General features: G+C 42.0%; 1 protein-coding gene across 1 annotated transcript in view; it reads right to left on the bottom strand.

Moving 5' to 3' along the window:
• The window catches only part of ggt1a (gamma-glutamyltransferase 1a), a 40,316-nt gene that overhangs the window by 3,087 nt on the left and 24,979 nt on the right, over positions 1–12,250 (bottom strand). The window contains exons 2-10 of the mRNA XM_036144572.1: positions 8,434–8,610; positions 8,229–8,359; positions 8,049–8,138; positions 7,530–7,722; positions 4,930–5,090; positions 3,850–3,999; positions 2,053–2,189; positions 1,693–1,880; positions 1,459–1,586 (exon numbers count right to left, since the gene is read on the bottom strand). Of these exons, the coding sequence (XP_036000465.1) occupies positions 1,459–1,586; positions 1,693–1,880; positions 2,053–2,189; positions 3,850–3,999; positions 4,930–5,090; positions 7,530–7,722; positions 8,049–8,138; positions 8,229–8,359; positions 8,434–8,606 (1,351 nt within the window). The 5' untranslated portion in view covers positions 8,607–8,610. The remainder of the gene's footprint in view (positions 1–1,458; positions 1,587–1,692; positions 1,881–2,052; positions 2,190–3,849; positions 4,000–4,929; positions 5,091–7,529; positions 7,723–8,048; positions 8,139–8,228; positions 8,360–8,433; positions 8,611–12,250) is intronic.

Genomic DNA, 12,250 nt, shown 5'->3' on the forward strand with positions numbered 1-12,250 from the left:
GACCAACACAAAGCAGAGCATCATTTTGAAGTGGAATTATGCTTTTCTTTATTTTTACAAATAAAAATGTAAAACACTGTTTCATTTAAATCATTCAGTGCCAGTTTTCCGTCACACAGGGTGATTATTAGATGCCGGCTATAAAATTTCTTTCTCCTTTTATCTCTTTCCTTCCTCTTTTACATGTTGGCTATGTCCCAATCATGGTTTGCAGCAAATCGTCTTTGTCAAGGGGAAAATTTGCAGAGCGTACACAAAGTGTTGGCATACCAACAAATTATCCTACCTGAGCTGTGCATGTTTGCAGCTCCTCCAGAGGCTGCGTCTCTGATTAATGCTCTCCTTTCCCAAAATGTAAGTTAACATGGATGATAATGTCTTTTTAAAGAATAGATTGAAAAGTTATTTTGGAGATATTCAACGCCTGACAAATTGTTTTATCATCGCAGCATCCTTTCAGGTTCTGGACCAGTTAATCTCTGATCTGCTGCTGTGTTCCTAGGTCTGTTCTGTATTGTTCTCTCTGTTAGCTTCGCAGAACAACTTTGTTTATAGGGAAATTGCATTTCACACAGGTCGATTTCATTTATGATCGGGTGACTTTTGAAGAAAATGCGATTTGATTTTAGGGTGTCAGAGTAAAGGGGGCCGTATTCAAATTCAAAACCAAACTTTTAAACTTTTATTTGTAAAAAAATATTAGAAACCATGTATATTTTTCTTTTGGTTCAAAATCGTGCAATGTGTTGGGAAAAAGAATAGAAACTGTTTGCTTCAGACACACAAAGACCTATGGTTTATGCACCTTTTGATTTGATATAAGAAGAACCAGGATCTGATTGGCCCTAAAGATCCTTTAATATTAGCTGGTAATGGTAACTCCTAGTTTCAATACAGGTACTTCGCACTCAGATTGGCCGAGAGCATGATTTCACCTGGGGTCACATCAGTTTTTATTATCCTTTAGAGAGGATGAGTTTTTCTGGTGGCTGAAGGCCCGTCCTGCCCTCTGATACCCCACACTGGTACTCCTGGATTTGTAAGGTATGAAAGTGATGGATGATTGTCCATGGGAATGGGGAATGGAGAACCAAGTGGGGTTTGACAGGGTTGGGGAAGATACTGTGCAGCATGGCGATTGTCTAAGATAAACTGTCTTTGTTATGTCTCAAGCCAAGGCCACTGTGCAGTATTAGGGGGAGGGCAGATGCAGACTGCAGCGGCACCGTGGGGTGCGATTACTTTCCATCTATGTGATCTCTGCTCTGTTTCTGCAATAAAAGTGCAGGAACTTTATCACCCCTGTCTCCTCATTTAGTAAAGATGGGAACTCAGTTATTATTGTTTAGAATTCCATCCACAATCACACTCAATCCCAAGAGATTTGTGGTTGTCGTGAGACAAAATGTAGTTTGGTCAAGCAGGAATCACCATCGTCATCATTAAGTTTGCTTAAACCTGGCTGTATGAAGTTGTTGGGCGATGGTGGGATTCCAAATCCATTGGTCATGTAAGGAGAGCTGAAGTCATCCATTTCATCGTTGAAGATGATTCCAGTGGACCGAGACATGACTTTAGACCCAAAGCTGTGGGGCAAAAACAGCAGTTAGAAAGGTTTGGTTTCTTTATTTACTTAAATCAAGTGTCTAACACATCAAAGTGAATAGGGGATGGAAACTGTAGGGCTCTCACTATAGATTGATGGTACTGGTAGCAGCGACGGCACTTCCATCCTCGGCTATGACAGACAGGTGAGCTGTGCCATGGTTTTCTGGAACAAAATACTCAGGCTCATAGTAGTTATCTGGGTGGGTGGTGTCATCTGTAATTTTACTCCTTATGCCGTCAGCAAAGTAGTCTGAGGTCATGTTATGGATCAGCTGAAATTGTGCAAAACATCAGTGGCAGCGAAGAAAATTAACGGAAAACACCGTGGCAATTTTTAAGGGATGATGAGAGGTTCTTAAACACGTCTGACCACAGATGTTCCAGTGGAACTGGGAATACTCCAAAACATCCTCAGAATGAAAACCACAAATGGAGAGAGCTTACATCAGTAATGTTGAGGTACCGCGGGTCACCCAGTCTGCTTCTCTTAGCATAAGCAAAGCGAAAAGCCTCTACGATCCGATGGTAAGTTAGAGTTTTTTTCTCGGCTGTAGAGACACTGGTGTCTGTGAAGTTGTACCCTGGGAAATATTAACAACAGAAATGTACAGTCATGTGAGAAAAATGAAAAAAATCAAACAACCTATGAGAGCCTGCATGTTTTTCTAACACATTTGGACATACAGCAAATGATTTATTCAGTTTTAACAATCCTGAAAAATAATATAAGTAGACAAACTAAATCAAACAGATCTTTGAATGCCTTTTCTTAAAATGTTATTACAAAAAAATATATATTCCTTGTGAGTCCTAAATTAGGACACTATATCAGATTAATTCTCAGTCAAAATGGCTAAAATAGAAACAGTCGTATTGCATCATTTAGAGTATTGTTACTCTGAAGGAGATTTGCCATTTTAATACCAGCATGTAGTTAATCAGGTTAGATCTCTGGGTTCTGCCCATCAAAGCAAACTGACTGTTAAAGCTATAGTCCAGTTGGTGAAGATTTTTAGTCATCCAGTTCATGATCATTCAAAAAAAAAGAAGTTAATTAAAAAAAACTGGACTTTTTTCTGAAGTTTGAAGACATTTCGCTTCCCATCCAGAAAGCTTTCTCAATTCAAATGTCTGGAGTAATGTGGAGTTCCAAGCTTAATATTATTGCCCAAAAAAGCCTTGTTATGGGTTAGATAACATGCAAATAAACCAAAACAGGTCCACCTCTTTGGCCTGGCATGCAGGTGATCACAAAATCTCCCTTGTTGTAAAAAATTAGATCTCTGTGGGAGCTGCAGGCCTGTAAAAACTCTGAACAATCCCTGCCGTTTGGTCCAAATGGCAGGGATTGGTCAAAGTTTTGGTCCTGCTCTAACTCTCCTCTGTCCCTCAAGTTCTTGGGGGATCACTATTGGTTATCCCACATGCCGTCATTCTGATGCGCTCATGAAGCACAAGGTCTTCTGCAATAATGGATAGATGAGTTTAGAGCAAAATCAGTTGGACCCCAGAGCAGGCAGGTGTGGCTCAAACTAAATCCAGAAGTCCAGGAAAACATGTTAATACCAGCTGTGAAGCATGGCGCGGGAAGTGTCAGGGTTTGGGGGCGCACCCTGCAAAATGACAGCGACCCCAAATTAATCCACCAAGGATTGGCTAGAAATGAAGGAATATAAATCCTGGGCTCAGGTCTTGCTCTTATTGAGATACTCTGGGGTATCTTGAAATGGGCTGAAGATGCAAGAAACCCCTTAAACATCTCACAGCTGAAAGTAAGGAGTGAGGCAAGCTTTCCTGAGAGTGATGTGAGAGACTGATAGATGGCTAAGAAGCATCTCACTGAAGTTATTAGGGGGGTAGGGATGATCAGATTTCAATATGTGAACTAACTACTTAATGGAGTGTCCTATTTTTTCACATGGCTTAATATTCACATTTTATTTAGATTGTATTATTACTGCCAATAGTTGAGAATCTTTAGGTATGTCCGAGCTTTCTGTTCTAAATAAACGCATGACAGTTTTTCAGAATATAAAATTAATGCTACAAGGTTATCTGTTTGTTGTTTGAAACACAGCTTCTCTGCTACAACAGATGGAGCTGTGAGGGTGCATTTTTATCTGGCAAGCACGAGTGTTTCCTGCCTCCACAACAGGCGGGGAAACGTTCCCGGGATGACCCAGGGAAACCTGACATCCTTTCTTCCACATGGCTGCCCAAGCACTGGGCCAGCCTGCTCACCATCCACTATATTGAGAATGAGTGCCAGCACGGGCCCGCTGGAGGGGGCGTCCGGAACGTGTATGGTGTATTCCCCGACGTTCAGCTGCAGAGGGTTCTCGTTCACTACAGGCTGGTACTCCAGCAAGTCATCGAGGGTGATGATGCCACCTGGAATAAGGTGAAATGGTAACACATGGATTTCAGTTTTGTATTCACTAATTGTTTCCCACTGGACAGACGTGGACATATTTGTTGTTGCTCCAGGTAAAGATGCGTTAGAAGGTGTTAAATTAATTCTTACACTGAATAAAGTAGAAAATTCAACCCTTTATTTGAGCACATTAATTAAAAAATGCCATGCTACGACACATTTCTTTCCAGTACATTTTTATTCACAGCAATCTCTTAAAATTAAGAGTAACTTGACTTAATGTGAGTTTTTAGAAAACTTGTAACTAGCAAACCTTGACTTTATGTTTCCCTACAGTATAATGTAGGATGGTAAGGGAAGTAAAGTTCACTGGTAGAGGACTGCAGTAAAGAGGTGCATCTTAGGGTCACCAAATATTCATAACAGCATAATGTGCTACTGAAATGCCAAAGAGATAGTTAGCCTTGATGCCAGGAAGGATTCTCCTGCCATCACACATTTCTATATAAAACTATTATGTATGTATTCCACTAGTGAACTGAAAATGGGTTGTGACTGGGTAGTGATCTAAAAGAAATTGCTAAAGCAACAAAGAAATGGTTCAACAGACATACAATCAAGCAGCTTTCACTGCCGTCTTAATCTCCAAACCAGATTCCTTTGGAAAAGGAATATAACTGTCTAAGAGTGCACAGAGATTGTTCAAAAAGTAACCAAAGATCCCTCTCACTGTTTGCTCCCACTGGTGAAGGGATTGTACAAAGCAGGAGTAACAATACTTCTGCCACCTATCATGTTGTTTAAACAGTATTTTTTTTTTTTACCCCACTAAATAATTGTACTCAAATGAAAGGTTTCATTTATAAGACTTTTTTGCATCTTAACATGCAGGCATCTTCTGTGTCTGCCTTCCTTTAACTTTGAAAGCAATCAGTCTAGCACATTACCTGCCGCCTGGATGTCCTCGACGATGCTCTGCGCCATGGTCCCGTTATAAAACACATCAGGCCCCTCTTCTGCTATTCTCTGATAAGTGTCAGCCAGCTTTGGGAATCTGACGATGTCATTTTCTTTCAGGATTCTCTTTTGAGAGTCACAAAACACCTCACTGAAAATGACAAAAGCAAGCACAAAAAAAAATCGTACGTGTCTGAATAAAAGAGAAGACAAAGAGATACGACTTTGAAAATGTGGAGCTCGGTGCACACAAAGCCTTGGATGCAAAAGGCTTCTGAGTACAGAGGAGAGTGCTGAAATATAAAACTGCTCCAAGTGAGGAGTTATTTCATATGACACAAAGTCAAAGAAACAAAACAAAAATCTGACACTAATACTGTACCTGTTCTTTATATATGATGAGAAATTATGTTAAGTTATGAGGAGTGAAATGAAAAATAATGCTGAAACACTCTGGGTGCTAAAAGTCATGCTCCAAAAACGAAACGTGCTTTTCCTCTCACACTTCTTGTCAGGTTTTGAGCATTGGGAGATGAACAGAGATGCAGACAAGATCTCAGTAGTCGCATGTTTGATAGGTGAAGGAATTTAATAGATAACACAGCTTACAGGATGACAGGAATACAGGAACCAGGAACATGGCAAGATGATCAGAACACAGCAGATGACGGATGAAGACAGGGAACGTGACAACTGGTAATGGCTGGGCTGACAATATCTATAGAAGGTGAAACGTGAGCAGAAGCAGGTAGTGCTAATTCCACAAGTGGGAAGAATGAGATCTAATTAACAGAGGGAAAGGATGGCAGAGAACTGGCAGGAGCAGAGGGAGAACTGAATCTAATAGGGAAGCAGTAGAATGGCCAGATCTGACGGAACAAACCTAACAGAACTACTAGAATAAAGAACAGATCATCAAACCCCTGATTACCACTCTTAGGATACAAGTTGGGTCTTTGTAAACAGATGTTAATTTAAAAGATTTGACCCAGTATATTGGGTTAGTTGTTTCATTACAGTCGGATCTCAGAAACCCCGGCTTCCAATCGAAAAAATCAATTATAACGGTCGCCTGTAGTAAAGGCCGATTGTCGGATCCAATATGGTAGCTGGTGTTTGCATGTGAAATATACATCTTTAAAGGATGTTTATAAGAGTTACTATGAACAAAACTACATCTCTCCTGGCTCTCACCATATTGGAATCCCAACCTTTTGTTTTTATTTTAGAATCTCAACTTCTCCGACAGTGTTAACTGGAACGCTTTCTACTCATGTTTACCCCATTCCCAGCTCCTTTTTTTTTCATTTTCTGTGGCAAATGGATGCATCATAGGAGCATCATCCTTCTTAGCTGACCAAACAACAAGCTGGTCAGACTTTACTGAACCTCTTGGACAGCATGAAACCACAAATGGAAAGATGACAAACTAATGCTGTTTAACAATGACAAGGTTAGTGAGTTGCATTGATGACTAGTTCACACTACACAACGACAGCAGTTTAGCCAACAAGTAGTTGGCACAAGCTAGTGCTAAAGTCAATACAATGACAGCACAACCTGCATCTGTAACTAAGATCTTAGCTGACCTTAGAATGGCTAGCTAAAAATCTGCTTTATTGACCAAGATTGTGTGCGCAAACAGCGAATTAGACTTTTGTTTACAGTATATAAGTATTATATAAACTTTAGAGGAAATAAAATAAAGCATATGTATGTGTATCTACAGCCCTTTTTCATTTGAAGGAAATAAAAAAGGGCAGGTTGTGGCAATAGGCTCATTTAGCTGACTAGTCCGGCGCTGAGGTGTTCATAATGTTGATCAGAGTGACAGCCTGGGGGAAGAAGCTGTCTCTGTGGCAGCTGTTTTTTGTAAACAGCGCTCTGTACAGTTTGTGTGCAGGATGTGTGGGGTCTGCAGAGATGTTAGCTGCCCTTTTCATGACTCCAGACCTGTACAAGTCCTGGATGGAAAGAAACTCAGACCTGATGATCCTCTCTGCAGACATAATGGTTTGTTGCACCCTGGACCTGTCCTGTTTTGTTGATGAGCCAAACCACACAGTGATGGACAAACACACACAGGACAGACTGGATGATGGCAGTACAGAAGATGACCAGCAGGTCTGGTGTAAGCTTGTACTTCATGAGATGCTGCTGGAAGTACAGATCACACCAGTAGACAAGCTGAGCTCAAGCATGCATTAAAAAAAAGCTTAGCCGCTAAAAGACTAATTTTAAATGATCAACTTCACTCTATAGTTTGAGCTAAATTCGTAAACACAACCAACCCACTGACAGTAACATTAGTATAAAGTCATCATCATTTTACTGTCTTATCATTTCTGTTCGAAGAGGTTCAGTAAAGAATGATGAGGGTTCTTCTACTATCTTCTCTAACCCAACCAACTGGGTCCCAAGTTTTGAATCAACATTTGTTTAAGACTGCCCAACTCCTGCAACAGCGGCTGGAAACCAGCATTTGGGTGAAAGGGGAAAAAAGCAGCCCTTTTAGATCGTTGCTTAAAAGATAGCCCTACGTATTTCATGAAGACACTGTCAAAGCCACATCTTTCTGTTTCCCCCTCACCACATGTTGGTGTCTCCTTGAATGGACTCTTTGCTCTTAAAGATGGCGTGAGCCAGAGCCTTTCCGATGGGGAAACCGTCACGAGCCAGAGCGATGCTGGGCTCAAACAGCTCTTTCCAGGGGAGCCTGCCATGCCGCCTGTGCGCCATCTCGTAACCTCGGATCTCCCCTGGGATTGCAATGGATAATCCACCTGTCATGCAGAAACAATCAGAGTCTTTTTTTAAACATTGTTTATTAACGGAAAAGCACACACAGAAAGTTTAAGTCATTGTCGTTCTACATCCATGTTTTAACGTTGTCTTCCTGTGTTATTTGCTTTTAGGGTAATAAGTATTGTAGACATGATAAAGTACTGAAATGCTGTTACAGACATAATATTCTTCAGAAGCTAGATGGACGGCTTTAAGACTGGTGTTTATCCACCCTAAATCCCTCCCCGGCTGTAAGAGACTAATGGAGTAAAGCAAAAAGAGTAATCCGTTTTAATATATTCTAAAAGCAAGAGGTAGTCTGTACCTGTACGAGAAAGCTTTGTGTTGTTGCCAAACATGTCTTCGGTGGCGTTCATGGGCGCTGTCTCCCTCGCATCTATTGTTTCCACCTTCCCTGTTCGACAGAGAGTCAATACATAGAAAAGGGCTTGTTGTTTCCTTCAGTTGGCATGTTGTGATCTCCTGACCTAGGAAACACACTCACCTGTGGAAGCGTTATATATTATAAAGTAGAGCCCTCCCCCGATGCCCATGCTGTGAGCATTTAAAAGGCCGACACATAGCAGGGCAGCGATGGAAGCGTCCACAGCTGAGCCATTTCTCTTCAAAATGTCCCTGGAAACACAAGAAAGCACTTAGAAGAAGCACCCACGCACTGGACAACGTGTGCACTCAGGGTTCGCTCTCACCTCCCCACTTCTGAGCACTTTCCAGCATCAGCAGCCACGGCAGCCTTTGAGAAGAAGTAATCTGAAGGGGGAGGCGTGTTTTTCCTCCCTAATCCCATGAAGACCCCCAAAAACAGGCTCACCGCAGCCACCAGAAGGACCACCAGACCAGCAATCATGGACTTCCCAACCATCGTCCTGTTCGGGAATATCGTCAAAACACCTTAATCAGACAGGACCCTGCAGTCCAGCAGGATTAGGCCTACCTGCTTTGAAGCTTCTTCCCTGGTATGTTTTCCCTTCAACTGCTTTAAAACAAATCTTTGCTCACCTTTAACCTGCTGTTTTTCTCAGACTAATAAAAAATATTAAACTGAAGAGGAACAACGGGAGCTGACCAGAGCCTGGGTGAGCACTGGATGTAATGGTAAGGTGTTAAAGAACGACTAAGGTAAGTCACTGGGTGTGTCATCCATGGTTTTCAGGTCTTACTCAGCTCAGTGTCATACTGGGCCTATTAAGTATCTCCTGTGTTCAGTCTGGGTTTTTTTAAAGGAGAAGATGACGGATGATGAGATGTTAAAGGATCCTTCTGTCCTCTTGTGACCATTTAAATCATGATGGCGCCATAACTCTAAAAGCTGAAATGCTGAATCAAATCTTCACAGAAATCTGAGGCAGTTACAGGTTAATCCGTCATGTTTCAGAGAATGGTGTGCGTTTTTCAAGTGCTGTATGCCTTCCTCTCAATTGTGTCAAGAGAAATTCTTGGGTTTGTGCCCCCACTCCTCCTTAACCTTCCATTTCTCTCTGATACCAATCTGCAGTAGTTTGCCAAAGTGAAGGTGAGAATTATCTACATAGAGATGCATGGAGACCTGACTCTGCTTTCGGTGGGATTGATGCTCACCAGCTAATACAGTACCTCAGAGAAGTATTTCATGGTCTCTTATACATTTTGTGATGCTACAAGCACATCCTACATTGTGATTTTATGTGATAGATCAACACTAAAGTGAGCATCAATTTCAAACAGATGGTATCGGTATGGAATCGGTATCGGCCGATACTGCACAGCCAGGTATCGGGTATCGGGGCCAAAAAATGGCATTGCCGCAACACTAGTGATTTTATGTGATAGACCAACACTAACATGAGCTTTCAACTTGTTTATTACCAAAATCGGAAAGCGTGTGATATATATATGAACTAACTCTCCTTTTATTCTGGTACCCCTGAAATGACTGTGATAAACCTGTCAAGACATGGTCATCCACCTGAACTGACAGGGTTGGCAAGGTGAGTATTGATTACAGAAGTAGCCAAGAGCCCCAGCTGCAACTTTGGAGGAGCTGCAGAGATCCATAGCAGAGGGGAGATAATGTGTCAGCAACTTTTTGTCACACGCTTCGTAAATGTAACTTTTTATGGAATGTGGGCATAAAGGAATGCATTGCTCAAAGGAAACCTTAAGAAGTGTTTGCAGGATGCCACAAGCCATGTATGAGGCACAGCAAACACGAGGAAGATGCTCTGGTCAAGTTGGGTAAAATCAAATGTTAGCCTAAATACAAAACATTGTGCTGAGGAAGACTAACCCTGCACATCATCCTGAATACATCATCTCTAGTTATAAACACGATGGCAGCTGCATCGTGTGGTGGAAACCTTTTTTTTATGTGGGAACAGGTAAGTTTGTCATAGTTGCTGGGGGGAAAAATGGAGCTAAATACAAGGCAATACTGGAGGAAAACCTGCAGCAGGCTGCAAAAGATATGAGGCTGGGGTGTATGTTCATCTTCCAGCAGGCCAATGGCCCCAAATATAGACCAAGAGCTGCAATGGGAGAGTTCAGATCAAAGTCCTGCATGAGAATGGCTCAGTCAAAGTCCAGAACTAAATCTAATTGAAAATCAGTGAAACTCGAAAACGAATTGGTCTCCGTCCAATCTGACTGAACTTCAGCTGTTCAACAAACAATGGGGAAACAGTTCAGTATGGAGATATTTTCCTGCCATTTTATTGCTTACAACCTTTTGGCAGGAAATTATCTCCATAGTTCAGCCTTTAGATGCAGGACACTGCTAGAGTCAAGCCCCAAATGCTTGTAGCTGTAATTGCAGTGAAAGGCTGCTCTAAGTAGTAGTGACTCGAGAGAGCTGAATAAAAGTTCTTACCACACTTTTTAAGTTTTAATTTGAAGATTTTGGAAACCATGTAACCCATTCCTTCTAATTCTCTCTTCTCCACACTGTGTTGGCATTTCCCACACAATCTCAATAAAATATAGTGGTTGTGACATAACAAAATATAAAACAACATTCAAGGGATTCGTGAATTATTTTACAAGACACTGTATCCTTCAGCAATGTTTAGTGCACAACCCCTGTTGTTAACGCGTATTAATCAGCTCTGTCAGAGGAGCCGGTGGTCTGCTGCTGCTGCAGATCTAATCACTACTATCTTGTTCTGCATCTCTCAGGTTCAAAGCCGCCCCACAGCGGGGATGTTTATCCAGCCGTCACAGCCGGACTGTTGCAGGAGGGGACAATCACGTTACTGTTTGCTGCAGGCCACAGAAGCTTTCCTTGAGTATTCGTGCACGTGACTGTGTCTGGATTACCGACTATCTAGAGGCTTAGTCATGTTTTTATCCCCCGATCTAGACGCTTATACGGGAGGTCTTCCCGCCATGATTTGCCCCAGTTGTTTTTGCACGACAAACAGGGCGGCCCTTCTATTCCTGTACGCGCAGCAGCAAATTTAATCACGGGCCGCGGCGACACAAACAGCTGGGACGAGACCGCAGCAGAGGAGTAAAGGTGACGTCATGTGTTTTCATGGTCAGCTGCTGTTCTGGTAATGACAGGCGCTGAGGTTTGGTGATCTATGTCGTAGCCAGAAGGTATCTCAGCTATTTCTTTTCCAGCAATGATGAGCAAATGGCTTTACTACTTCATTATTTACAACACTGTGCAAAGGTTTTAGGCAGATAAGGCGAAATGCTGTAAACTAAGAATGCTTTTGTCACTGTTATTGGTACATTTTCTTCAGTTTACAAAATGCAGTGAACAAGCAGAAGAGAGAGCTAAAGCAAATCAGTATTTGGTGTGACCACCCTTTGATTTCACGACAGCATCAATTCTTCTTTTGGATGACCCGGACTGGTAGGCTGTTCCTGACATCTTGGAGAACTAACCACGGATCTTCTGCTGATGCAGGGTTCTTCAAATCCTCCTGTCTCTTCATGTAACCTCAGACACAGTTGATTCTGTTGACGTCACGGCTCTGTGGAGCCATGTCATTACTTCCAGAGCTGTTTTTTTTTTCTCTTTCTGCTGAAGATAGGCCCCTTGGCTGTATGGTTGCATGATGCGTCGCTGATGGTATCGCATGATATAATTCAATTCAGTTCATTTACTACAGCGCCAGTTCCCAACAAATGTCATCTCAAGGCACTTTACAAAGTCAGTTTCATCAAATCATACAGACAGACTGGTTAAAAAGCTTTCTATCTGAGTACACCCAGCTCATTTCAGGGAAAGTGGAAAGGAAAACTCTCCTTTAACACGAGGAAACCTCCAGCAGAACCAGACTCCATGTGAACGGTCATCTGCCACAGCCGACTGGGGGTTAGAGAAGACAGAGCAGAGACACAAAAACAACACAGAGACGTTGATCCAGCAGTACTTTCTATGTTAGAGAAGTGTAAAAGTTTAATGGCAGTACTACCTCCATATATGACTTTATCTAAAGAAACACAGCTGATGATGGATAGTATCTACCGGTATTTCTCAGCATTGAGGACACCATTAATCCTGACCAAATGTCCCACTCC

The sequence above is a fragment of the Fundulus heteroclitus genome, chromosome 12 (genome assembly GCF_011125445.2).
Source record: "Fundulus heteroclitus isolate FHET01 chromosome 12, MU-UCD_Fhet_4.1, whole genome shotgun sequence".
NCBI lineage: Eukaryota > Metazoa > Chordata > Actinopteri > Cyprinodontiformes > Fundulidae > Fundulus > Fundulus heteroclitus.